The 27,682-nt window shown below is 47.1% G+C and overlaps 1 protein-coding gene across 2 annotated transcripts; it reads right to left on the reverse strand.

The window, feature by feature from the left end:
- Positions 1-9: 9 nt before the first annotated feature.
- On the reverse strand, positions 10-27,682 carry RAD18 (RAD18 E3 ubiquitin protein ligase). Of its 2 annotated transcripts, none has more exons than XM_058813017.1 (13): positions 27,538-27,682; positions 27,342-27,423; positions 25,334-25,395; positions 24,364-24,434; positions 20,032-20,360; positions 18,734-18,833; positions 16,282-16,466; positions 14,482-14,558; positions 13,742-13,802; positions 11,386-11,520; positions 8,221-8,350; positions 3,065-3,127; positions 10-1,442 (listed from the first exon to the last, which is right to left on the reverse strand). In XM_058813017.1, the coding sequence occupies exons 1-13, from the start codon at positions 27,595-27,597 to the stop codon at positions 1,343-1,345; spliced, it is 1,455 nt and encodes a 484-aa protein (XP_058669000.1). In that variant the 5' UTR covers positions 27,598-27,682; the 3' UTR covers positions 10-1,342. The 2 variants fall into 2 exon arrangements, with proteins under 2 accessions (XP_058669000.1, XP_058669001.1); XM_058813018.1 differs by having other exon boundaries at positions 11-1,442; positions 8,221-8,347.

Below are 27,682 nucleotides of genomic sequence, written 5' to 3' on the forward strand. Positions count from 1 at the left end.
CCATCAAAAGGAGGGGAGAAGCTCCAGCTCAGGGAAAGGTCACCAGTTTGGACGTTAAATGGTGATGACAACAATAAGTGACATAAAACCCCAATGTTCACAGGTGGTCAGCAAACCAGTCTGATTTGCGCCTGTATTTAATGTGTCAGCTGCTCTCTGCCTTCTCCTGCCCCCTGCAATTGCCACAGCTCCCGAGGCAGTGGCTCCTCAGCCCATTTCCAGTGGGAATGTCAGTGCTGCAGCCACAGCAGGCACCAGAGCCCTCCCCCACAGCAGCACACGCCTGCAGAAAGCCCTTTATGATACTAATTTACAGTATTATTCCGATTCACCGGCCAGCTGCAACCAACTCCAATGCCTGAGGTGAGCTGCTGTGACAAAAAGGCAGCCCTAAAGCAGACATCGGTAATTGTCTTTCAAAAGGATTGGTTTAGTAAAAAAGAACCAAATCAACACAACCAGATTTCTGCTTTGCCTCTGCATCACTCCATCTCATGCACTTATGATAGTTTATATCTGCCATGATTTAGCCTGTTCCAAACACAAATATTCCTGGGAATGTTGGCTTGAGGAGGATTATTTCTGAATCCCAGCTTCACTCTGAAGTCAAGACACAATAACCCTCAATCTTACCCAGACTTTGTGCCTTCTTTGCCAAGTTCCCACTGACCAAATCTTCAGGGCTCAGCAAAAGCACCTGAAGTATTTTCGTATTTTGCTTACAAGCTTTATTCTCCAAAGCCTTCCCTGGTGTTCAGGTTTCTTGCATTTCCTTCATTTTCTTGCACGACAAAATCCCACCACCTCCTAAGGAAGATCACACTTTGCAATGTAACTATTTGCTTGAGAGCTAAAATACCTCATGTTAACAACCTTCTGATTTCTTCCCAGTTTCAGGACTTCAAACTGAAATAATGACACGTAATACTGAGTAAGTTTACAAAGACATATATAAAAAAGCCTGTTAGTGTAGGGCATTCCCTGTGCCAGGAACTGGGGCACCAGTGCCTGCCCAGCCCCAAACCAACACCGTCCTGCAGCTGCTCCCAGGAGGGCACATGGGGCTGGCCCAGGATGCAAGCAGGACAGTGGCAGCACACAGCCCAGGGGCTGCACCAGGGAGAACTCGGGCACAGGAGCCAGGTCAGGCTCCTGCAGGCTCTGGACTCTGTGCCCAAGCTCAACCACCAATGGCCCCAGGGCTGCGGGCACGGCCCCGGCCTGGCGATGAAGGCAGCTGGAATGGCAGTGATGAAAATGCAGCATTTACTGAGCACCCAGACACTCAGAGCACGGGAGGAGCCAGGAGGGTTCCCAGGCTGAGCTGGCCATGCCTGCAGCACTAGCTCCTCTTCCTCTTGCCCTGGGGCAGCGCCCCGCCGTCCTCGGGGGCGCGCGGCCGCCGCAGCTTCCTCCTGCTCCCTGCCAGGGCCACGGAGCTGCTGTGGGGAGAGAACACAGGGTGTGCACGGGCCCAGGCAGCACACACTGCTGCTGTGCACAGGGCACAGATGCTGCACACCTACGTGCTACGGGTGACGGGGAACCAGGGCACGGCTTGGGTGGGAAGGGACCTTAAAGATCATCTCATCCCACCCTGCCATGGGCAGGGACACCTTCCGCTACGCCAGGGCGCGCCAAGCCCCGTCCAGCCTGGCTTGAGCACTTCCAGGGATGGGGAGAGAAATATTTCTCTGCCTTCTCATTTGAGGAAGGTGACAGCACCACAAATCATCCCACAGCCCCAGAGCCTGCAAGAACAGGGTCATCACAATGCCTCTACTTTGGTCCCCAGAGACCAGCTTGGAACCCAAGGAACAGCAGCAACCTCCCAGATTCCTTGTCCATAACTGAGGACAACCCCTGGCACTGACAAAACCATAGGGATGTTCTATCAGAGAAGGCAGTTTGGGGCACAGCCACCTGGAAGCAGGATGAGAGGTTGGTCCACGTTACCCCCAAAGGAGGGCTTGGGGCCTGCAGCCTTGCCAGGCACTCTCCTCATTTATGGACAAAGTATTTGCCACAGAAAACTCAACAACTGTTTTATTTTTAGTCACAGTTAATTTTAAATAAAAAATTTTTAAACTAGCTGTATGTAAATGAAGCAGCTGATTTCCATCATTCAGCCTTGGAGCTTAAAATTCCACATAGTGTTGACATGAAAGATGCCACTAATCTGTCAACAGCTTTTGCTAATTAAACATTCCTTTTAAGTGCACTCTGTTTTATACCATCTGCTAGGCTGAACCCATCCTGCAGGGACTATTCATTTGTCTTAAAGTGGGAATTCACAACTGAAAATAACAATGGACAACTCTGAGATGCTCAATCCACATCTGCTGACTGCCACCAGACACACACTAAGATACAGCAGGAACAAGTTGTGTTTCAGAGCTGCATCATGATGGAAATGGCTCTCCTGCATCCCTGGGAGCCCCAGCCATGGCCAGGCTGGTCTGTGAGAACCCCAGCAGGCAGATCCAGCTGGGTTTGGTGCTGGCACTGAACACAAGTGCAGAGCACCGAGGGGCCTCATGGACCCACAGCCCTCTCCAGCTCCCCCCAGCCCCTTCACATGGCTTTTCACATGGGAAACACAAACATGATTCAGACTTGCAGACACTGAGATTTTAACAACCAAGAAGTGCTCTTCTAATCTCAAACAGAAGTAAATCAAAACAGATGCTCAATTCCAGTGGGTTCAACTTGACAGCCTCACCTACAGCTCTGTCAACAATCGAATTTTCAAATGTAATAGATCAGATTTAATTTTCCATAACAAAGCAGTCTCCTCTTCTTTTTTTTTTTTTTTTAATTAAAATATAGAGTTATATATCCCTTATAATAAAGATATTCAATTGGGCATCTGTGGATTCTTGGAGGACCCAGGGATCATTTTTCAAGGATCCATATACACTGACCAAACTGTGCTTCCCAGAACTGTGGGGATTCTTCAAGAATCTGACTTTCCTGAGGCATTTGCTTCTCCAGGATTCCACCAACTGCAAGCTACAGACCTAAACCCATCCCAAGGACTTCAGCTCTTGGATCTTCTACTCACCTGTCAGAGGACGCTGAACACGTCTCAGACCCTTCCGTATCTGCCAGAATGTCCGAGTTGGTGCTGAAGGGGAAAATAAAATGGATGGAAATTATTTCAGCAACACCTACAGCAACGCAGGGCTCCACTTGGCAACGGAGCAGAACCCCTGGATGAGACAAATCCCTCCAGTACCAACAGCAATGGGAAATAACACCGACCTACAGCACAGTCCAGAAGCTTCTGTCTCACTTCATTTTCAGTTATCCCTGGTGTCATTATCATTATTTAACACACAAGACAGTTCTATGTTTATGTATGTTAGGTGGTAACTACACCACCTCTGTATTCTCAGGCACCAGAAAGTTTCTTTGGAGAGGATCTGCAAGACGTCTTGGGGGGAAAAGTGTACCTCCTTTTTTTCAAGTCTCTCTTAAATAAATCAGTGTGACATAACATTTCTGTAAGACAGCAGGATTTTTTCACCCTTTGCCATTTTGTCTCCCCTGTGAAGTGAGAGTCCTCAGCTGTCACTGTGGCGATAACTACAGAACCAACAGGAATTTGGCTGGACAAACAACACCAGGTTAGAGTAACCTCCAACACATGCACATTCAGTCACACAGATAAAAAGGAAAAAGATACCAAAAATGGATGGGAAACGTTTTGAAAGTCAACTTTGTTTTTACTCTCAGAATTAGAAGCCCATCAAAAGCTCATTTTCGGTGCACGAAGTGGATGCCCAGGGAATGAGTTATCATCATATTTCCAAACCCCACTCTGATGTTCCAGTTGCATTTTAAAAAAGAACTGGGGAGGACACAGGACTATTTGTGTGCTTTTAGTCCCCCGAAATAGAAAAAGAACAGGTTTGAGGCCCGAACATGATGTACTTCCCTGCCTTGAAAACTGCAGCATTTATCACCCGCCGCGTTTGTCACCGCAAAACAATAAAACTGCACAAGTCTGGCTAACGTTCAAACCAGTAATGTGCGTTCAGAATTCACATGTGGAATCTGGGCCTACCAAACTTTTTTAAAACCAAGTACAAAACGTCCTGGAGCGAGTTCCACCTTTGGCCTACACATGGAGCCATGGAGGGGCCCTTGACGCCACAGCCATGGGTCCCCAGAGAAGCCAATTAACTCCCACGCGCTAATTGCAGCGAGAGGCTGAGGAGCTGCAGGAGCTGTGCAAAGCAGGGCTCTGAACTCCCAGCTGGAGCCAACAGCCCTTTGCTTCAGGATCCCTTCCAGCATCCCACTGGCCCTCGCCAGCCCCTCAGGGAAGCAGCAGCTCTCTGCATCCCGCTCTGCCACACCTCAGTCTCAGTTACTGAGCCCAGGCGAGGCTGGCTCTGGAGCTCAGGTAATCACACACCTTTCTGGCACGTGCCAGGGGACAAACGTGTTCGAAAATTTAAAAAAATATCCTCAAATATGTCACAGTTGAAAAACAATTATCAAAAACCACTGTCAACTAAACAAAAGCCACTTTGACCACCAACTGAATTTGTATTTTAAATTAACTTTTCCTGAAGAAAACTCCTCCCTCTTCTTAGCATCAAATGATTAGTCCTTAAACTGAAGATTATGAATTAAATAAGAGAAACAGCCACCTCATTGTGAAGGGTTTTTTTCTATAAATTTTAGCTCAGAGAGGCTAAAGAGATCACAGAATTTAGAATTTTTGTTTTGTTAATTTCTCCAGTGTTTTCTGCCTTTTCAATGCTTCAAAGGTATCTATCTACATTGCATCCAGGCACAGCAAAACACCCCTTCAGACTTCATTCAGACTCCAAATTCAAGACAAATTCCCACAACAGTTCTTCTGTCCTTTCCTTAAGTGAAGGTCACTAATCTCTCCCACAATTTTACAGATCATTTCCAGATGAGTCAATTTTTACAGCCAAAATGAATAAAGTTCTTCATGTGAACTGCTCAAGATGCAGCCAGCACCCTGTGGCAGGGTGATCCTGCACTTATTCATGCCTCCATGATGGGAAAATGCATCTCCAGTGATTCAGGCAATTGTCCCACTCCATATTTCTGCAGGATTGGTTCCCCTGATCCCCTACAGTCAGTCACCCAAGAGTCAACTCTTCCTTTCTTGACCACCAGTTGGGTTTGATTTCCACAACCCCATCTCTTGCATTTAGGATAAACACACCACCCTAAAGTAGAGAGAAAAAAAGCTGATGTAAGTGTGAATGACATGTCTTGCTCTAAAACTGAGAGGAGCAAACAGTCCTTTGAATTGGTTTATTTTAAGGCAGATTAGGTTCCTCCTTGGCCTCGCATGAGCAGCCAGCATCCTCCTATCCATCCTCCCATCCATCCATGTGCCCTGGCCCAGGCTCCAGGCATGTTCTCCCTCAATGCTGGCACAAGAGATGAGCTCCAGCCCATCTCGTTTTACCAATGTCATTTGGAGCTGAATGCCCAGGAGTGAGGGCAAGCAGCTTTCCCCCTCTTGCAATCCTGCCTGCACCTTGTCCCCCTGCAAGGAACGAGATGAGCTCGCTGCTGGAGCAGCCAGGCACCGTGCCATGTGCAAGATGAGCTGTGCAACACAGCATCTTCCATGGCTTTCCAGAACCTCCCCTTCAGAGCATGTGCCCATGGATCCATGCTCCTGTCCCTGGCTTTCCAGAACCTCCTCTTTAGAGCACGTGCCCATGGATCCATGCTCCTGTCCCTGGCTTTCCAGAACCTCCCCTTCAGAGCATGTGCCCATGGATCCATGCTCCTGTCCCTGGCTTTCCAGAACCTCCTCTTTAGAGCACGTGCCCGTGGCTTTGTGCTCCTGTCTCTGGAGAGGCCTGCCAGCCTTGGCTTTGCCCAGGCCCCCACAGAGGGCTGTTGTCTGTACCAAACCCTGCACAGGTTCCACCACCTTGCTGTTTTCCTTGACTCTCTCCAGGCTTCCTCAGTTTTCCATGGCCTGCTCTGCAGCCCGAGAAGATACCTCTGAGGCTGTTCCTTGGGAAAAGGGAAAGAACCGCTGCATCTTCCTGAACTGCTTCCCTCAGGAATCTGGCAGCAGTGGGATGTGGTGGCTGAAGCACCAGGAGCACTCCCTACCACAACTCCTGCTTCCAGGGCTCAGAGATGTCCCCAGCCCAGGGACTGATGTCCTCCTGGACACAGCCTGTATGTGAGAGCTTCCACCACACACATCAGAGGCCACCAGCTGGCCCTATCTGACAACCTCAGGACTTGCCACCAGGCCTCACAGCTCCTGCCATTTGTTACAGCTCAAAGTTTTGGGAAGAAAAGTATGAATCAACAGCATAGCAGAAAAGTATCATCATCCTTTCACAATGAACCCGTATCTGAGGCCAAAACTCACAGATCAAACACTGTGATACAAATGATCGCTGAGCCAAAGCAGTGCAAGATTTATTAAGTAAAAAAAGTCCTGAAGATCTATAAAAGGCAATTATTGCACTGATCAACACATTTTCATACACTTCTCTCATCTGACAGCGATGGCCAGGGCGCAGGACAGCACTGCCTCCAAGCTCAGGCTGAGGCAGCAGCCCAGAAAGGCTCACACAGCATTTCCAAGCACTCCATCCTGCCAGCCTTGCCAACCCATGCCACCCATTTCAGAGGGCTGCTGCCATGCAGTGCACTCCCATTTCTACCTCCTCAGCTGATGAACTAAAGCCCATATTATGTAAAGCACATAAATCCAAGGATAAGTGACCTGCTAAACCCAGAGCTCGGATCCTGATCAATGGCTCCTAAACTCACTGCCAAAAAGCCCCATTTATTGCAAATGGGGCCCCTTCCATGGGCATGAACCCCTCCTGGCAGACACTGCAGGCTCTGGCCATTCCAACAGCACAGGGATTTACACAGGCTGTGGACACAGCACTTTCCCACCAGGATTTCAAAATTCTGACTGTGTTTTAGCATCTCAGACATGGCCAGTGCTGGGTTTTGTCTGCTGCTCAGGTCTCACTCTAGTCATCAAGAACCAACATTTGTGTTGAACACAGTTTTAAGAAAAAATAATTTGCTTAAAGAACTGCGTATTATCCCCATTATATAAAACACTTATAATGGAATATTTCCTTTACATAGCTCATTAACTGGCTTATCATTGTTCCTCCTAATTTATTTTCTGATTTTCCTATTGTTTAAGCAGCTGCATAAAATCTGGCTTCAGTCCCAGAAAGTCAAGGAATTCCACAGGACTATTCATATGGAGCACTGCAGTCCTGTGGAAGCCCTGTGTAACCGTGGCTTCAGAGCTTTGAAAAATGACCCTTTCAAAGCCATGGCTGTGTTTGGGTGCTTATCTGTAACACACAGTTTGCTCCCTGGGTGGGATCATCAATCTCCCTAGAGCACCAGCATGTCTGGGGCACTGCTACAGCCTCCACTCCTGGATCTTTACTCCAGCAGGAGTAAAATTCTCATTTCTTCATTTTAGCACAGACCTTTGAACAGTATCAGTTCATCAGTGATTAGAGTACAATGGATGAATTTCTAACCTTGACCAACCATTAGCAAGTATTGACATGAAAGTGAAAAGGGACAAACCTTATGAAGGAGAAAACAGAAGAATCACTGATTTCTTTGCAGCATCTTTTTGCAGAACAAACACTTCAACTCCGACTTGCAGATTGTTCTGTTACATTCTATATGCTACTCAACATTTTCATTTTGTTTTAATTCGTCAATACAACAGCCCTCCATTTAGAAGTGCCCTCCTTGCAGGAACACGGCATGCAGATTTGGAATTCCAAATATATTTCCCGTTTTGACATTTCAATGTGAAAAACATTTACTCTTGGCAAAGGATACCCTCTCGTTATCAGAAAAACACAAGGCTCAGAAACCCATTACTTGAAACAATACCACAATACTACTAAAACCATCAACATCTAAATCATTCTTGTTTGGTTTCTGCTGGATTTATTTCACTACAATTAACAAAATCCCAGCCCCATGGTGAGACAGTGATAAAGCGAAGGCATTACAAAGGATTAAGTGGCTCCTACATGTACTTTAGCTCCATTCCTGAAGCGAGGGAAGCCCAGGAACAGGTGCAGAAGGAGTTGTGAGCCCAGGCAGCACCCCTCCTGTGAGCTGGTGCCTGCACTGCTCCTGGCAGGGCCACAGCTCTGCCCCAGCACGCAGCAGCAGCAGGGCTGCCCCACTGACCTGCATGTCGAGCCAGAGGACAGGGAGAACTCGGGAGAGGATGATCTCTGCCATTGCTTCGAGCCATGAGATTCATTTCTTTGGCCATCAGGAATTTCTGATTGGAGTGCTTGGGCTTCCCCAGGTTCTACTAAGTGGAAAGACATAGATGAGAATGAATGATAATGCAAAATACCATTGTTTAGGATTCTGCAGCCCAGAGATAAGATTTTCAAGAAAAAATTAAGTTATAAACATTTAAATACCAACATCTCATTCCCACAAACTTATTCTCCAAAACTGACAGTTTCAAAGGTTGAATTTCTTTTCATGCATATTTAAAAAAAGAAACCAACCAAGAACTCCCTGAGAACCCGAAATGTTTCACTGCTGAGTTTCAAACACAAGGAAAGAAATAAAGGGTGAGGATGTGTTACACATTTCATAAGATGGAACTTTACTTCAGAAATTAGCAAGCACTTCATGAGTGCTGTTGGCTGCTTGTGCTTCAGCCCCTACATCAGACAGCTTGAGCTTTAAGTTCTACAGACCAAGTTAACAGGCTTATTTTCAGTTGTGATTTACTTCCTTATGCAGCTCAGACAAGGTCAGTGCACTGACATTTCCATTTCAACGGGAAAAATCATTTCTAGGCAACACAACAGGCAAAAATTGAAAACCCTTCCGCTGGTTTTTGTGTCAAGTGTTTTGTTCAATGAAAAGATGAACAGTTCTCTGAACAGAGACCTTCTGCCCCTCCAAAGAGAAAACAGATACAGGTTAAAAATTCTGGTACGAAAAGACAGACTGCCCTCATCCATACCCACAAACATTTGCAAGCGAGTTACTCCACTAAAAAGCCCCTCAGGACACGAAGCCTCTGCAGACCCATCTCAGCGATAACTGATTCTCAAACCACGCCGACTTCTCTGCCCCTCCAGCAATGGCCGGGACAGAAATGGCCAAGCAGAACTTTAATCAGAGTGTGGAGGGGCTTCACAGTCTTTGGATTCAGCTCAGCTTGCCCTTTCTCTCCTGCTAACAGGTATAATTAAATATCAGGGGCATATTTTTGTCTGCTGAAAACAACCAGCAGATCCCAGTGAGTCGGTTGTCCAACTAATGAAACGCAACTCTGAAATTAGCAGGGTAAAAATAGCAAAGGCCTGTGCAATAATGCAGCTCAGCACAGTTAATATTTATTGAATCAAATTATTTAGCACCAATATATATCAAATCCTTATGGTGCCTTCCCCTCAGACAAAGCACAGCCCCATGTTTAAAAGTTATAAAGACTGGGAAACATATTTTAAACTTAAAGATGAAAAGCAAGATGACGTAAATCAGGAACAGATGATTAAAATGTCACCACAAGCAGAGTGAGGTTAAATTACATCAACCAATAGCCCAGGAGAGGCAATAGGAGAGATGGAGGAGGAAATTAAAATAAACGAACAAACCAACAAAGCCCCAACCAAACCAAAGATCTCTTTCAATTCTGTACAATTCCACCACTTCCACGAGAACACAAAGCAAGTGGATAAGGAATGCAGACAAAGCCTTGGCTCTACCAGCTTACCATCAGGCCATTACTGCCTTCTTCCTTGCCCATGCTGTAATTCCCAGTTTAATACAAAGGCAATTGCTGTTACAAAGAACCAAGAGCAAACAGGCCTTAGGCATCTGTTCCCTCCCCTGTAAATCACCTTTTTGCTTTTTCAGTTGTTTATAAACAGTCATCTGAGGGCAGATGTTTTGCATAAAACTGAAATTCCAAGGATTATTGGAAGCTCAGAGAACAAAGTGTAATGGAAATTGTGCAGGTTTGCCAGAACCAAATGAGGGGCTGCCACATTCTGAACGTGATGCAGAATGATACATCTGATTCAAGTTATTTTCTACCTCACCACTCTTTTGGAAAAACTCCACGGTTTTACATCAGCTCTTCTCAGAGCCTGCAGGACAGCACACACAGAACAGCTCACACAGGAGAAACCCCAAAATCCACAGCAGCCCATCCCTCCCTTCCAGAGCTGGAAATCAAGGCTGTGACCCACTATTCAATAACACATTGCCTCTTCCTCTGCTATAGAAGAGGAACAGCTTAAAATCTTTTATTTATTTATAAGGAATCTTTGAGATTCCTTTAACTTTTACCCTTCACGCAGAAGGGATCATGCACTGCTCCAAGGTGTGCAGGAAACAATAAGGATAAAATTCATACTATTATACTGTTCTCTTCATTTCTTTTTATTCTGCAGAGCTGTGCTGGAAGAGCCAGCCGTGGAGAGAGGCCCAGCTGAAGCAGCTCAAGAGCACAGGGATCTGTGAGAGCTGGGGCAAACGACACTACCGTGTTTTCCTGAGTGTTCTGACAGCAGCACGTCCCACTGTGGCCAGGGGGCTCTCCAGAACTCAGAACAGAAATCCCCAAGTTCCCTCAGGCTGAGGAATGCTCTTGTAGAGCCCACACCCAAGCAGCCCAAGCAGCCAGGAGGCACAAGGCAGAGGGAGCAGAGGCTCCCACAGGCAGCGCTGCCAGGGCACAGCCCGGTGCTGGCTGGGCCGGGCAGGATGGAGAACCAGCAGCTGCTCCTTCCTCCCAGCCAGGGACAGCTGCAGCCATCCCTCCCACCTCCCACTGTGCTCCAGGCTACAAACACACAACACAGCAACTCACAGAGGGGCAACATCCCGCATGAACGGCCCAAAACCAGCCCAAGGATTTTACTGCTTCAGCCTCAGGACAGAAAACTCCTGAACCCAATCCCCACAAATGCTTCTGCAGCTCCCTGTCACCAACCCCTTCTCACAGTAAAGATCCTGGAAGGCTGAAAGGCAGCAAGCAGCACCCATCCTCACCTCCATTCCAGAGTGAGGCCACCCTCAGCACCTGCAGCAAAGCTGAGCCAGAACCTGACACCCGTTTCAGCCCACTGGAACGTGCCCCAGATAAAGCACATGCACACCCAACACACAGAAACCAAACTCATGCATTTATTATGGGTCATGCCTATGTTCCACGCTAAAATCAATAGCAGTAAATCACTTTAGGGTCTGTTTGATCTTTGGGCTTTTTTTCCCTTAAAGGGTCTAGAAGAACAACAACAGATGAAAGACCATTTCTTTGGGAATGCAGCACCTCTTAGTGTGGTCCAAGAGGGGACAATATGAAATGTGACTGACCTGCAGCTGCTGGCAGCTCTTTGACAGCGACTTCCTCTTTGTTTTGAGCACTTTCTGCTTTCCTCTCACCCATTTTCTTCCACCGTTTATTTACTTGATCCACCAAGAACTTGAATTCACTTCTGTGTTTGTTTCCTGAAAGGAACAGAGCATCAGTGACCACCCCCACAGGACTAAGGTATGGCACCAACACTGCAAGGATGTGAACAGAAATGGACACCAACAACTGAATTAAAAGCATTTTTGTTACAGCAGAGGAAAACCAACCCAGCACTGAGATATGTCCCACATTCTATTAAGGATCCAAATCTGTGTCTGAGCTGTTACAGAGCTGCCCACAGCCCAGAGCACAGCACAGATGAATGATTCAGGCTCTGTGTCATGCCCATCACACTGCTGGGATTCAGACCCTTTAAGTAAGTTAATAATCCAAATACTCTCTGCACTTTCAATCATGTTTTAAGCACTCCTCTGGTGCTCAGCCAAAGCAATGGAATTGTTTAAGCTTGGTAGTGCAAATGCTTTACTGAGAGGCTGGGAAAATGCCCGGTGTCCTCAGCAGGATGCTGTGGGTCACCTCAGCCTGGCCAGCAGGGAGGGACCCAGGTGTGCCTCAGGGAACAGGAGCAGGAGAGGGAACGGCTCAGGCTGGGCTGGGCAGGGCCAGGCTGGACATCAGCAGGAATTGCTCCTCAGAAAGGACCATCAAGCACTGCGTCACCTCCCTGAGGAGCCCATTCCAATGGCTGAGCACCCTTTCAGTGAAGAAATTCTTTGATGTATTCCATTATAAAACATCAAGTTCTGCCCCACAGAAGGAAACAGATTTGACACAGACTCCCTTTCCCTGAGTAGCTGAAAACACCACATAAGGCCAAAAATTCTGTTAATAAAAAGCAAGCTCTGTCCCAGATGTCTTGTCTGAGTTGCTGCACTCTCATTACGGAATTCCTCTGGCACTTCAGTTTTTCCAGCATCACTATCTTTTGTTGTGCTGGCTCATGGCAGAACTACAAAGCTTTCTGAAAAGAAATGTCCTGGCACAGAAGCAGTGCTCAGCTACACTGTAAATCACTGTGGTGCTGAAACGACACCCCAAGCACATCCCACCAAACTGCAGCAACGTAAACCAGCCCCAGACAGAACGATAAATACTTAAACACAACACAAAGCAGCAGACCTCCAAAGAACGTGGCAAATGAAAAGATTTAGAAGCAGAAAAGGCAACTAAATTTTTTTTTTTTTTCACAGATGTATCCCCTTTCCTGTAGACTTTTTAACTCTTTAAATAGAGACCACAAAAAAAAGCAGAGTGGGCTGAGGGTGTCCCTGAGTCCTGTGGGGCAGAGGGAAATGACAGCGGCTCTGAGTTCCAGGCAGAGCTCCCATCCTCAGGTTCATCAAGCCAAAGTATTAATTGCTATTTCATAAACAGCAAAAAATGCCAACAGTGCAATGTGCAAATTGCCAAGAGCCCGGGGAAATGCAAAGAAGCAGAAAAAAAGCGTTTTCTCCCAAAGTTTGTTCTGCCTTTCCCCAAGGCTGTTCACAGCCCCAGTGTGTTTTTTCATATGGAAAAGCAGAACAAAAATATATTTGAGGGTTTTTATTCAGAATTCACACCAGAGTTCATTCATTCATTCAGCTGGGAATTAGGGTCTGGGGTGCAAATGCTGTAAAATAAGAGGAAAAAAAAGCCTCATTGTGTAATAAAGCTTTTTAAAGCTTTAAAGTCCATCTGTTTTACAGTGAGATAATGGCATTTGATAAGAATTCTTTAATCACAAACTGGTTTTGAATTTTAACATTCAGTTCTTTTTTCATGCTTATGATTTCTTCCTTATTATGAGAAATAATTACCTGAGACCATTTACCATTTGCCTCTTTGGTCAGTATTTTTTATTAATTTTAAAACCATATCTTCCCCTTTTTCCTATTTTTTTTAACTTCTCAATTTTCAGTTAACCTGCTTGAGACTATCAAGATCTCCAAGAGATTAGTCTTGTAGCCATGCCCTTTTAGCAATCTAAACTCAATCAAATACCTGTCTTTGAAAAATTAAGACAGTATTTAATATATTTTGTTCTAAATGTGTACAACAGGCCAAGCAGATGAAGCCAGGAGCAGCAAGGCCTTTCAGAGCAGCTCTGCTGCAGAGGGTTCCCAGTGACCACACAGCTGCACATCCCACACCCTGCTCTGCTGTTTCCATGGCCAGCAAACATGGCAGCACGCTAAGAAAGAACAAAGTGCATAAATAGAGAGCCTTTGGAGGCAATCAGTGTGTGTATTTCAGCTCAAAGGAAAAGAAGGCAGATTTAAAAGCAAAATGAGGTGAAATTTGCATGTTACTTACGATATTCAGTGTGGATCTCATCTATTTCTTCCTCTGTCTGGTCCTTTGTGAAGGTCAAGCTCTACAGAAATCACACAAATGTTTTTAACAGAAATAAAAAGATATTAAAGCTGCATACTTTGAAATTACAGACTTAAAACAGGAAGAACTGTTTGTTTTCCCCCCAGCTTTCAGTACCTCATCACATTAATCCACATTTCCAGAACATGTCCACAGTGTCCTGCCCTGCTTCCACCGAGTCACCAGGACCAAGCCAGCCCATGTAACACTCAGCATATTGTATAAATATAGAATATTCCTACCACTGTGCAACAAACAGGCTTCAGAAGTCACCAAAGTATCAGATGTCATGGGAAGAGAACAGGCGCCCTTGCTGATACGGAATTATGGAATTTGCTAGCTAAATCCTAGAGAATTCTAGGAAGCAAAATATTCCCCACACTGCCATGAAGGGTCAAAATCTTCCAGCATGGCCAAGGAGAACTTAACTCAAGAATTTTTACTGCAGTCAAAAATTGCTCCTACTTAAAGGGTTTGGGCATAAAGCTCAGCAGTGCACCCAGCACTGCCCACGACAAATGTGTGGTGTGAGAAAATCAGGTTCACTGCAGGATGCTGAATGCGAATTCTAATATGCAAGCTGGGAATTCCCACAATAAAGCAACAGGCAGACATTCCCAGTGCCCCCTCTGCAGTTTCTGCTGGCCACCCCTCTGTGAGAACCAAGAGCAGTCACTTACATTTTCACCAGGTTTATTACACTCTAGCTGAACCCGAATCTTCTCATTCTTTTCCAGCTCTTTAACAACCTCTGCAACTGTTTGGAAATACGAGAAAGGGATCACTGAAACAGGAGCTGGGTAATAAAAAGCTGTAACAGCACAGATGAAACTACCCTGCATTTAAAACACAAACAGCGTTAGCCCTCTGAGAGGGAAAGCTCAGACTCCAATCCCAGGCAAACGTGCTGTCTTTCCACATCCCACCAAACCTCCCTCCTGCACACAACAGTGCTTGTGGCACACAGGCTGCCATTCAGAGAGATTTCTCATTTTACATTGGATGTTTCAAAGGAAGACACAATAACTGCATCTACGGTTTATGTTACTTTGTCCCCCAAACCACCTTCCAGGGCAACAGAACCATGTGCAGACTCAAGGGGAAAGCTCACAGAGGAATTACAACCAACTTCACCAATTGTCAGACACATCCAAAGCCTATAAACAACATAACTGTAACATTTAACTAGAGCCACAGCTATGCAGAACCCTGCACAGTTTACTTTGATATTTACTTCTAAAAATCTCTTTCTGCATTTCATCATCTCCACAGAACTGCCAAGCAGCTGTGGGCAGTTATTAAAACAAACACTTCACCACACAGTGAAGCAGGCAGAACAAAAGCTCATTAAGCTGTGAAAGAATAAAACCTGCTCCAAACTGGTTTAAGCACACTCCAGGAATTTGGCACCTGGGCTTCCTCAGAAGCTCAGCTATTGGTGTTCCACAGCGACCTCAGGCTCCCTGCCACCACCCAAAGTGCACGTCTGCATCTTAAGTGTGGCTTTAATAATTCACCCTTGGTGCACAGGCTCTGCACACAGGAGGAGTTTGGCCTTACTGGGCACAGGCTCTGGACACAGGAGGGGTCTGGCATTACTGGGCACAGGCTCTGGACACAGGAGGGGTCTGGCATTACTGGGCACAGGCTCTGAACACAGGAGGGGTCTGGCCTTACTGGGCACAGGCTCTGGACACAGGAGGGGTCTGGCCTTACTGGGCACAGGCTCTGGACACAGGAGGGGTCTGGCATTACTGGGCACAGGCTCTGGACACAGGAGGGGTCTGGCATTACTGGGCACAGGCTCTGGACACAGGAGGGGCTTGGCATTACTGGGCACAGGTTCTGGACACAGGAAGGGTTTGGCATTACTGGGCACAGGCTCTGGACACAGGAAGGGTTTGGCATTACTGGGCACAGGCTCTGGACACAGGAAGGGTCTGGCCTTACTGGGCACAGGCTCTGAACACGGGAGGGGTCTGGCATTACTGGGCACAGGCTCTGGACACAGGAGTGATATGGCATTACTGGGCACAGGCTCCGGACACAGGAGGGGTCTGGCCTTACTGGGCACAGGCTCTGGACACAGGAGGGGCTTGGCATTACTGGGCACAGGCTCTGGACACAGGAAGGGTTTGGCATTACCGGGCACAGGCTCTGGACACAGGAAGGGTATGGCATTACTGGGGATTGCAGCTGGAGTGCACACCACACACCCAGCACTGTTCCTGCCCTCTGGGTGAGTAGGCAGAGGCTGGGTGCCACTCCATCCACCAGCAGCACTGAGTGTGGGCTCAGCCCAAGTACCCCCATCAGGTTAAAGCAGCATTCTGCACTGATCTGACTTACCAAGATAAATCCTTCCAGCTCCTCCACATCTCCAGCAGTCAAACCTGTGTTAAGCCTACCCAGAGCCAGCAGAAGGGGAAATGCAGAGATGGTTTGGGATGGCAGCAGCCTCCCTGCAGCCTGTCACTCACCAGATTTGGGGTTCAGGGAATCACACTGGGCGTTGTACATGTGCACAAACTCCTGGTGTCTCTTGATGAGCTGCTGGCGGGTCCCAGAGGTGGACAGACCATGCTCCTTGAGCTTCTTCCTCAGATCCCGGTCCGACAGCAGGTTATAAACAACTTTGGACATCAGCTTCCTTTTGTGGTCAGAACTGCCACAGGAAAACAAGAGACACTATTTAATTAATACTCTGAGGAAAATCAAGCTATTTACAATTACTTAAGGGTACTTCACCCACTCAGGGTAACGTACACATGAAAGAACATACACATTGGGTTTTCCACCCCAGTGCTGGCCATGGCTCACTTGAATCAGCTGGAGAAATATTAAAAGTATTAAAACATCAAGCCAAAACTCAAATTAGGAGATTTTTCAGCTTTCTGGAAAAATGTCTTTGAGAAAAAGAGTCATGTACCTGAAGGCAGCAGTTCCCAGCTAACAGAAGGGTAGTTTGGTGATACAGAGACATTAAAGATAAGTAACAGTGCTCCCAGAGGAATAACAGCTAAATCCAAAATTTACTGCTTTCCACTGCTTTCTGTCAGGACTCAACATTCCTGGCACAGCTAGGGAAAACATCTTAATTACAGGAAACTGCCAGAGAAAATTCAAGTCCTAGCACAACTTTTGTCACCTAAAATTAGCAGAACACTTCCTCCTGTCAAATTAGCTCAGGCTGCCCTACACCTCCTGGGGAGATACTCTCACACCAGGAGAAACAAAGGGGCCAAAATCCATCTGCAGCCTTACTCATCTTCTGCAACTGCAGTAATTCATAAAGGAACAGCATTCAATTAGACATTTTTCTTTCTGCAGCAAAATAAAGCTCAGCTGCATTACTCTGGATTAGAGAACATTTAACAGCTTTCCACTGTGAAAATGATAGATTTATTTGAAAACTATTCAGCACTTTCAACTTATCACATTGAAAATTTCAATGTTAAAAAAAAAAAAGACTTACACAAAAACTGTCAATAATTCATTTACTCTCATCCAGCCATGTAGCATGGCTGGTAAACAGAAGATGGATTACCACAATACACTCTTCAGGGAAGCTTTTTTAAGATTCTTTTGGGAAATATAAAAAATTTCACTGAATAATTAAAGTAAATCTTTTGAAAGTCCTACAGAAGCTTGGTGTGTATTCCAGCTCACCAGCAGCATGACCTAAAGCGTGCTGACAGCATTCCAGCAGCCAGCCACAGGAAAACACCTCAGAGCAGGTTTAAATCCTGATGCTGATTGGGTTTCCCCACGCTTGAGAAGCACATTGTTCCCTGGAAACACATCCACACGTTGGAATTGGCCCTGTGGAGCTCTGGGGGTGAACGAGCAGCTCTGCTGGGAGGGCTCAGCCGTTCCCACAGCTGGGCCAGGACACGCAGAGCTCCCTCCCCTCCCCAGGGAGCGCAGGGATGCGCTGCCGCCTGCACCCAACGCCTCAGAGCAGCCCCTGCCCTGCTCTGACACCTGCTGCAGCCCTGAGCAGCCTGGAGATCCAACAAGCACAACTTTGAGTCCTGCCAGGGACACGGGCGTGACACCAGGGACACATTTGCCTTATTTCTCCATTTATTAAGAACGGAGAAAGCGCTAAACCCCTCCAAATGGAAATTAAATGCAACATCAGATTTCAATACCCATTTACCATTTTTGTCATCTTGAAAGTCCTTTAGCTTACAGACTGCACTCTAAACATGACTGGACAAAACAAGAGCTTTAACATAAAATTACTTTCTAATTCAAGTTTCAGGGGAATTGGGAAAACAAGCATTGAAGTACAAATCCTCCCAGTCCTTCAGTCTGATCAGTCAGAAATAACAACAGCATAAATTTCTGCTGTAAGTAAAACAAACTGAAACTCCACTTCTGATGTGAATGTGGTGACCATGACCAATGCTGGGGCAGGGGCACAAAGCCAAAGGAATGCATTAATCTTATGGAAATCGAGATCTTCAGGAAAACTCAACAGCCCCACAGAGAGGAAAGAAAGGTGCAATTTTTATTCTTTAACTTGACAGCTATTGAAGAAAATGTCTCTTGGCACACCTGAACCGAAGGAAGCAATTCCTCCACCAAATGAAAAATGGGAATTGGTGTTATCTGAAGGGAATTTTAATGCCAGGGAGCAGAAAGGTGACAAGAACAACACACAGACTAAGCTCTCCCCGTGATGAATTTCTTAAAGCATTGGCCACTGTTTTCTTGCCACTAAAAGCCAAAGAGTAATTGAGCTGGCAATTCACACTCTTTCTCAAGGGGGGACAGTCCCCACAGTGATTTCAGAGCGCTGCACAGTGCAGGGAAGCCAGAAACAAACACAAAGCACCACTATGACACCCCTGCAGCACACAGCTCTCAGTCCAGCAGCGCTCAAACCAGCCACATGCATCTGCAGCCCTCAGAGCTGCTCCTCACCTTCGCAGGCTGTCCTTCTTCTCCCCTCTGGTCAAACAGCTGTCCAGATGTTTGTTTATATATTGCTCCAGAATAGCAACCTCACAAACAGGACATTCCACTGAAAGCAAGGGAGAAGGTATTTACTAGTGTGGATGTAACAGCAAAGAGTGAATGTTCTCCTCTAAAACAAAACTAACGGCTGGGACATGAACAAAGCACATCAGTCCTGAGCTGTTACTGTACTGGAAGGTACATCTGAGTTCTCAGAACAGGAACAAATAGCACTAAACCCTCTCACTCCAGGTGTTTCACAAATACTGCCTGACCAACTACTTGGCATTTGTGGAAATAATTTCCATGTGGTGCGTGCTTAAAGATTCAAAAAGATCATAGAATGGGAAGCTAGTGAAAGTTTTAATTGCTCAAAAATAAACAAGCAGTAAAATTTCACATGGGTTTTAACTTATCAACACAAGCAGGTCTGATGTAAAACCACAACAGGTTTCCCGTGGCTCCTTTCCTGGCTGTGGCACCTCTTCCAGCAGGATCCATCCAGCTAATGAATACACATGAACTTCAGAGTTCCAGATGAATAAATCATTACACAAAACAACAGCTAAATTTGAACTAATAAGAACCAGGGGTGTACTCCTACAGGGTGTTTTGTTTTAATTTAGGCTTTTAGCTAGGTCAATAGGATGGCTGCCAGCACATCAGAACTAAGAGGATTCTGCCATTTTATTGTGGTTGATTGGTATAAATGAGCTTTTTCATGCTTCAAAGTAAATTCACTTTAACTCTCTAGAATTACAAAGAATAAAGCAGATGACTCTTTTGGAGAGTGTGGAAATAAAAACATAACAGAACTGCTGCCATGCTCATTTTGAGTTCAGGCTCACCCCTCAAATAACAAACACATTATAAAATAACCTGCTCAAGGATACAAGAGCAGAATAAATGCCAGTGTCTGTCTAGTCATTAGGGGGAAGGAGAAGAGAAATTACTTCATTTTTACTAAGACTGTTGCACAACTATTGTTTTTCTGTGTTGTTTCTCAAAGCAAAGGAATCCATAAGCACTGAATTCCATTTAACTCCTTGGCAGCAGCTCAAGCTTTTTGTGAAGAACACACTTGGAGCAGAGCAGTGATGTGAAGGCAGCACGGGCCAGTTAAAGGGGAAGGAGCAGGACGTGCCAGCAGAGAGCAGAACCACAGGAGAAACGGGATGAGTGCCACGTGCTGAGGGCCCTCTAACACATACAGCAGCCACACGAGGGGGAGAGAGCAGGACACAGCCAGAAATCAAACACCTCACCTTTCTTGTCTCCTTTGAGCACAGATGTAGAAGGCTTTTCATGGCTTTGGGTGCAGCCAGGAATCTCTTGTGCAATCCCTTTGCTGTCTTTGCCACCAAGCTCTGCAGAGGTGCTGTGTAGGTCATGGTGTTCCTCGGTTTTGAAACTCCTGTGACCAGTCCATGGCAGGCCCCCTGCCTTCGTGGAGGTGCAGACTTTGTCCTTGCTCAAGGAGCTGTCCATGGCCGGCGCCTCCTCGGCCCCTGGCTGAGAACCAGGACTCTGGAGGCTGCGGGCTGGGGGAGATGGAACCGGGGGGGCTTCCAACACCAACCGCAACAGCTGCTGCCTAGGAGCACCAGAGAAAGCACACAGCTAGCACCCTGCACGTGTGAGGAACCTGAAATCCTGTTTGCCAGCACACGCTCTCTTCTGGCTGTGAAAATGCTGGGACTGAAGGCAACAGAGCAGGGAGCAGTCCCACACTGGCTTCTCCCACAGTGTGGTGTTTTGGGCCCATGGGCAGCTGGGTGATGACTTCTGACAGTCCCACACCCCAGGAACAGGAGAGCCAGGGCACAGCAGACACTCCTGGCACAGCCCTGGGCTCTCTAACAGAACATTGTCACCTGCCCCCCTCCCTCAGCACCAGAGTGAAGCACTCAGATTTCTCACTAATCACAGAAACTCTGACAGGTGTGATTGGAGAGATTCGGACAAGCATGACTCAACTAGAAGCTCATCCATCACTCAGCAAGCCCAGAGAAAGCACACAGTGACGGAAGGGTCCAGCCTCTGCCAGCTCCCCTGGGAGTGGATCCTGTAGCAAACATCAGTTCAAAAATCTCTGCATATTGTGTATGGTCTCAGCATCATCTGTGATACTCTCACAGACTGCTAGGAGCTCTGAGCTGACAGAATTTTACCTTCCTGGCACAAAGCAGTAACTGCAGCACAGCTGACAATGCTCAGTTTATGAGCAGAGCAGTGTCCTTCCCTTTGAAGGCTGAGATGAATCAAGCAGGTATCAGAACAGGCACTACCCAAACCCTCCTGCCAGACCCTCAGTCACTGAAATAGGGCAGGGAGGTAAAAAACACCTGTTTAACTAAAGATGGATGGTTTCTAAACATCCTCCCCACCAGCATCCTCCCTCTGCTTCAACAACAGCATAAACAGCTTCCCACTTTTTTCCTTCAGATCTGTAACACCCACAACAACTAAGTGTCCTTCATCAGGCCCCTGGTTCCCATTTTACAGTCTGTTTACTTCTCTCTTGCTGAAGCAGCAATGAAGCAGAGTTGTTGGGAATGTAAGGCTTCCACATAAATAAATTCCAAGGAAGAGACAGAGCTGTGAATCTTCCTAGGAAGAACTCACACAGAACAGTCCCAACTGCACTAAAAGCAATGTATCTCCTTGAAATTCCTGCTGCATTCCTGCTCAATCACTGTATCAGCAATGACAGCACCTGCTCTCTCCAGCACCCAGAGTCAATGTGTTTATTCCTCTGCCTCACTACCTGTCGAGTAACCCTGACTAAGAAACAGAGATAAACTTGACAGCAAAAACATTTTTCTTCCCTATGTACGAAGAAAACCAGAGATTCTTTTCAGCAAACACTCCTACTTTTCCATTTAACAAGGTGATGCAGAAACTGACAAATTTTCTCAAAATAATCTGTTTAGTAGAGGGCAATGAAATCAATTCTTTACACTTCACACAAAACTTTACCTGTTATGTTTAAAGATGCCAGCCTCACTGCAACTGATAAGTATTCATTAAGGTCAGCTCGTGCAAATACTGCTCCTCATCTTTCTCTCCTGGCCTGGCCAGAGCCATGAATTCTGCCCCAGAGCAGAGACAGGTGAGGGAACAGCAAAGTGCTGATGGCAATGCCCCCAAGCTCCTGCCCTGCTGGGGCCAGGGTGTGCCCTCACAGGGCACTGCCCAGCCTGCTCCTCTCCCTGCACACACACAAACACCCACGGCCATAGGGAAGCACAGGACAGCCCCACTTCCACTGGGAGCCCACCCTCTGCACAGGGAGGGAGCTGCACTCCCACACATCCCCACACCATCCTGCACACACCTAACGGTGAGCAGAGCACCAACGGGATCGGAGCTGGGTCTGCCTGGGATGATTCCCATCCCCTGCACACACCCCGTCCAGGGTGCACACACCCCGTCCAGGGTGCACACACCTAACGGTGAGCAGAGCACAAACAGGATCAGAGCTGGGTCTGCCTGGAATGACTCCCCATTCCCTGCACACACCCCATCCAGGGTAAACACCCCATCCTGAGCAGAGCACAAACGGGATCAGAGCTTGGTCTGCCTGGGATGATTCCCCATTCCCTGCACACACCTCCTCCAGGGTACAAACACCCCGTCCAGGGTGCACACACCTAATGCTGGGCAGAGCACAAACGGGATCAGAGCTGGGTCTGCCTGGGATGATTCCCCATTCCCTGCAAACACTCCAGCCAAGGTGCACACACCTAATGGTGAGCAGAGCACAAATGGGATCAGCGCTGGGTCTGCCTGGAATGATTCCCATTCCCTGCACACTCTGACCTTGGAGCACAGCTTTCACTCTGCTAAGTGCCACCAACATTACCATTTTCTTCCCCTCCAGGCCTGACTTAAGAAATGTGTTTGCACTTTGTGAAATGCTGAGAAGATTTAAGGCCTAATTTTCATAAACATCAAACTACCCAAGGCTCAAAGTCCAGTTAGAACATACCTGATCTTTCAAACATGCTGAGCCCTTCAACCCCTGGACTGTGGATTTGTTTCTGGGGACAGCCAAGGGGAGACAAAGCAGATGGAGAAGGAGGGGAGAGAGAAGATCGGTCCTGTTCCAACATGAGCAGGACAGAGAGCAGTGCTGCTCTGACTGAACGATGCTCGTGCCCTGGGACGCTCTCCAGACAAGCCGTGTCCCCTCAGCTCAGGGCACCTGCAGCCCTGGGGACAGACCCAGCCCAGGTGCCAAGCCCTGGACACCACACTGACCACTGCCCACACTGCCCAGGGCTCTGTCCCATCAGAGCAGCCAGCAGGGAGCCTTTCCCACCCAGACCCTGCTCTGGTTCCCTCCACCCAGCCCAGACTGGGCTCCACAGCCCACCCATCAGCTTCATGTGAGAAATTGATTGAACTCCAAGTCACAAAAGGAAAGGTTATTGAACCACTCTCACTGGTAAGATTTATACTGATCCATTAAAGCAGTCCAAAAAAAAATTAACATTTAGGATTCAATATCATAATGGATCCAAGTCAGCACTACTTGTTCCCCACAAAATTAGACATTAACAAAAAAATAGTAATCCATTTATCACTAGGGAGCACCAGAATTCAAGCTGAAACAGGGGAACTGTAGGATTTAAATTACTCAAATAAATCAATTAAATCCAGTAGTGGTCATATAGGAGATTAGATCTATCTACATTCTATGATCTTCATCAGAGAAAAATTCTCTCATGAAACAAAGCCATCAACTGAACTATGCTTCTTGTCACTTACGAAGCCAAGAGTCTCATTGACTTCCAGCTCCAAGTTAATTCCAGAGAAAAAGATGAAAGTGCATTTGTCTCGTACAGAGACAGGAACAGAATTCCCAGCAAATCACTGAGTAGCTTCTCATCAAAAGAAAACAGATAATACCAGGAATTTCATGTATCTACTAATGTATCATCTGTGATACATGTTGCGATACTGTTGTGATATTTTACCAAGTCATATTTATTCTGTTGTTCCTGTCTTTTAAAGGGATATGAAGCTCAAAAATGAATTTAAAACAAACAGAAAAGCAGCTAAGAAATCAAGCTGAAAGCATGGCACTCCATTACTTTATTTCCAAATAAAACTCACATTTTTAGTCTTTCAATACCTACATTTTTTCTAGCCAATGACCGCAGCAAAAGAATGCTCTTGCAAGGTGACCATAACCGCTGGACAAAATCCTTCTATTCAGAGTCTCCTCTGCACACATAGGAAGGATCCTGAAGAAAATCTTTACTGCCACTATTTCCCCCAGAGAATCCTGACATATCTATTGACTTCCTACCCATTGGCAGGGACTGTAACTTCCAGAGCAGCTACCCAGAAGCAGAACAAAATAAGCCTGTAAAACCTTCACATCACTCGAGTGTGCAGTAGCCTTCAGCCAGAACACTGCAGGATTTTCCCAAAGTGTGAACATCCATCCTGGACAGCGCTTCTGTGACACCACAGTTGATTTGCTCAGCTCTCACACCACCCCCTCCAGGGCTCTGAGCCTGGTCACACAGAGTCACACCTTGCCAGCTGCCAAACCAGACACAGCAGCTATAAAATTACATCAATACCTTGCAGAGTTAAAGCTCTTCACTAGATCATCTAAAATCCGGTTGTTTTTCAGGTCAGATTCTGAGACTGCCTACAAAAGAAAGAAAGAAAAAAAAAAAAAAACCAAAACAAACCTAAACAAATAAACATTCAAATGCAGTGAAAGCAGCAAGTGCCCACAAAATGTTCAAGTGATCATTAACTTGCTTCTTGGCTCCATGCCTCAACTGCCCCCACTAAAGTGCTACAGGAATCAAGATGCTTAAAGGGTAAACACCTCTTCCCCAAAAATATCTCATATTAAAATAACTGCCTGAGAACTTCAGACTGGGATATTAAGGTAACAGGTAAAAACAAAGCATAAAGCTAAAGAAACAAAGCCCCGTGTGCCCAGGCTCCCACAACAGTTTACTGCAGCACAGGTCTAATAATTTTGAAAACCAAACCATCCTCTGAAGGTGGTGAGAACCTTAAGCAACAAAGCATAAAAACTGATGAAGGGAAATGTTAGTCTTCTGATTGTGAAAATATTAATTATGAGATGCCTTTGTGCATTCAATTCATTATTTTTAAACAATTCCTGATTTTTACCTCATTGCAACTCTCTCTGCTCTTCTTTTAAACAAAGCTTTTATTTTTTTTTTAATTTTTGAGATGAAATGGAGCCACTCACATACAGAAAATACAGCGCTTGTGTTTCAGCATTGCTGGCTTAAATGATGGAGTGTGTTAACAAATTAACATTAAATGTTTTGTGACAGATTGTGCACACAGCCCTGAGCCAAACCCCAGGCCTGATGCTCCATCCCCTTCTGCCTGCACTGAGAGGAGCATCTCTGGAACAGGAGAATTCCAGATGCAAGAGCACCACACTTTGCCCATGCAATCAGAATTGGTTATTTGGTGTGGTCCAAAGGGAAAAGCTCCTGAGATTTGCCAAGAGATAAAAAATAAACTGAGGGGAAAAAACCAAACCAAAATCATGCTTACCACACAGCACGTTGGACACTGGGTTTTGTAGGACAAAGACTTGCGGATACAAAGGGAACAATCTGGAAAAAGGAAACACATAATTTTAAACATTTTTCCAAATGCAGTTCCACATCCTTGCTCATGTATTTCCTTGCACAATACCTGCAAGCTATTCCACAATACACAAATATTGAAAACACACCATTTTTACATGGAATTGAGATTATCATTGTTGCAAAACAGTCCATATTTTATGCAAACACGTTTCAACATCAAATATCAGCTCCTCCACCTAAAGCTGATGTTTGCTGCCTGCTGTTCCCCAGTGCCAGAAACCCTTCAGCAGTGGCTGCACTGCTCACCCCCTCACCGTGCTGGGTTCTTGCCATGACTAACGCTGATCACTTTCCCCTTCCTGCACAGCACCAGCCAAACTCACAATCCCCTCTTTTCCCCGGGCTCTTCTGCCCCTTTCCACAACAATACCAACTTGTTGTTGAAAGAAGAGGCTAAAAAGGAGAGGAGACGGCACTGGAAGGCTGAGAGACAGCCTAATGCCACCTCCCCATGCCACAGACGGGGTGGTGAAACGTGCCCCACTGTCACAGTAAATTTCTGCGTTTGTTACACTTTGTCAGTTTCTCCGTGAGCTTTCACGGCCACCTCAGGATTTTAAAAGTCTCATCATTCTCCAGGAAAACATTCCCTCAATAGATCATCATGGCTCAGAGTCTCAGCACTAGCTCCTGAAGGAGATCTGTATTGCATTCACCCTCTGGGACTGCATCGGAAAACAGCAGAAGCATTAATTAATCTCAGAATGGTTTGGGTTGGGAGGGAGGGACCTTAAAGCTCATTTCATCCCACCCCCTGCCATGGGCAGGGACACTTTCCACTAGACCAGCTTGCTCCAAGCCAAATCCAGCCTGCTCCAATGCACCAATTAACACTTAAACCACAAATCCATCTAAATGCTCAATAATTACTACATACATAGTAAGAAGTGAAATACGGTGAGAAACCCATAAAGACACAAACTTTAACTGTACGAATAGGAATGAAGTGGCAGATCCAGGCTGCCAGCATCTGACAGCCCAGCCCCAGAGCCCATGGGCCAGGCCCACGTGTGCAATGACTGCTGCTTGGAGCCACTGTGCCCCAGGCAGGCTGCACCACCAGCAAGTGAAGAGAATTTCCAGGTTTGTGGCTCCCCACACTGGCTTCAATGGTGACAGCTTTGCCAAGCTAAACTAAACTTCACTGCCAAACTACAGTGTCCCCCTTCACGGAAGGAAGTGCTACAGTTTCTGAACCAAACAATCACAAGCATTTATTTTAACGTGAGAAAAGGCAAGGTACTTCCCCCCTAATCTGGCTTCAGCAAAGCACTTGGGGCCAGGTTCCAGCAGATATCTCCCAGGGCAGACAAAGCAGCATGGAAAACTTCAGCTCTTAACACTCTGCACATAGAGCTTTGCATTTGGACCACTCTCAAGACGTTAAGAAAGATATTTAAATGCAGAATGCCAGATGCCACATGTTAGTATTACAGCAGGAACTACACAAGGGAAGGTTCCGGCTGCTTCCATCTTGCAAAGCTCCTCCCAGCTTCCATGGCAGAGAGAATCATAGAACCCCGAAATGATTTGGGTGGGAAGGGACCCTAGAGCCACCCAGGGCCACCCCTGCCATGGCAGGGACCCCTCCCACTGTCCCAGGTGCTCCAGCCCCAGTGTCCAGCCTGGCCTTGGGCACTGCCAGGGATCCAGGGGCAGCCACAGCTGCTCTGGGCACCTGTGCCAGGGCTGCCCACCCTGCCAGGGAGTTTCTGCTGGATCTCTCATCGAACCCTGTGCTCTGTCCGTGGGAAGCCGCTCCCCCTCGCGCTGGTACTCCGGGCCCTTGCAGTTTGTCTCCGCGTTTGCTGCAGGCTCCAGCGCCTTCTCTCTGCCGGGCGGAACAATCCCCGCTCCCGGCCTCTCCCCGCACAGCGACAGACACACACACACAGCCCGCCCGCACTCACAGCTGTGCGAGCACTGCGGGATGATCACGGCGATGCTGAAGTAGTCGAAGCAAATCCCGCAGCGCAGCAAGTCATCCACGGCCTGCAACGAGAGCGGCGTGAGCGGGGCGGGCTGGGCGCGGCAGGCCCGGCAGCGCGGGGCGAGCGGCACCGCCCGGGACCCGGCCCCGGGACCCCCGCCCGGCTCCGCACGCACCTTGAGCGGGGCCAGGCCGGGCGGCCAGGCGGGCTCCAGCAGCGGCACTGCCAGCGCCATCGCTGCCGCCCCGCTCCGCCAGCGGGCCCCGCGCACCCGCGCGCTTCCGGCCGCGCTTCCGGCAGCGCCGGGAACCGACGGAACT

The sequence above is a fragment of the Ammospiza caudacuta genome, chromosome 12, assembly GCF_027887145.1.
Source record: "Ammospiza caudacuta isolate bAmmCau1 chromosome 12, bAmmCau1.pri, whole genome shotgun sequence".
Classification (NCBI taxonomy): domain Eukaryota; kingdom Metazoa; phylum Chordata; class Aves; order Passeriformes; family Passerellidae; genus Ammospiza; species Ammospiza caudacuta.

What these genes read in the sequence shown, in the direction of transcription:
- RAD18 (XM_058813017.1), bottom strand. Translation starts at nt 27,597, where the DNA reads ATGGCGCTGGCAGTGCCGCTGCTGGAGCCCGCCTGGCCGCCCGGCCTG. An exon ending in TGAGATCCACACTGAATATC is followed by an intron (nt 11,521 to 13,741) that starts GTAAGTAACATG and finishes TGTTCCTTTCAG; the next exon opens with GAAACAAACACAGAAGTGAA. An exon ending in TCCTCTGGCTCGACATGCAG is followed by an intron (nt 3,128 to 8,220) that starts GTCAGTGGGGCA and finishes TTTCCCCTTCAG; the next exon opens with CACCAACTCGGACATTCTGG.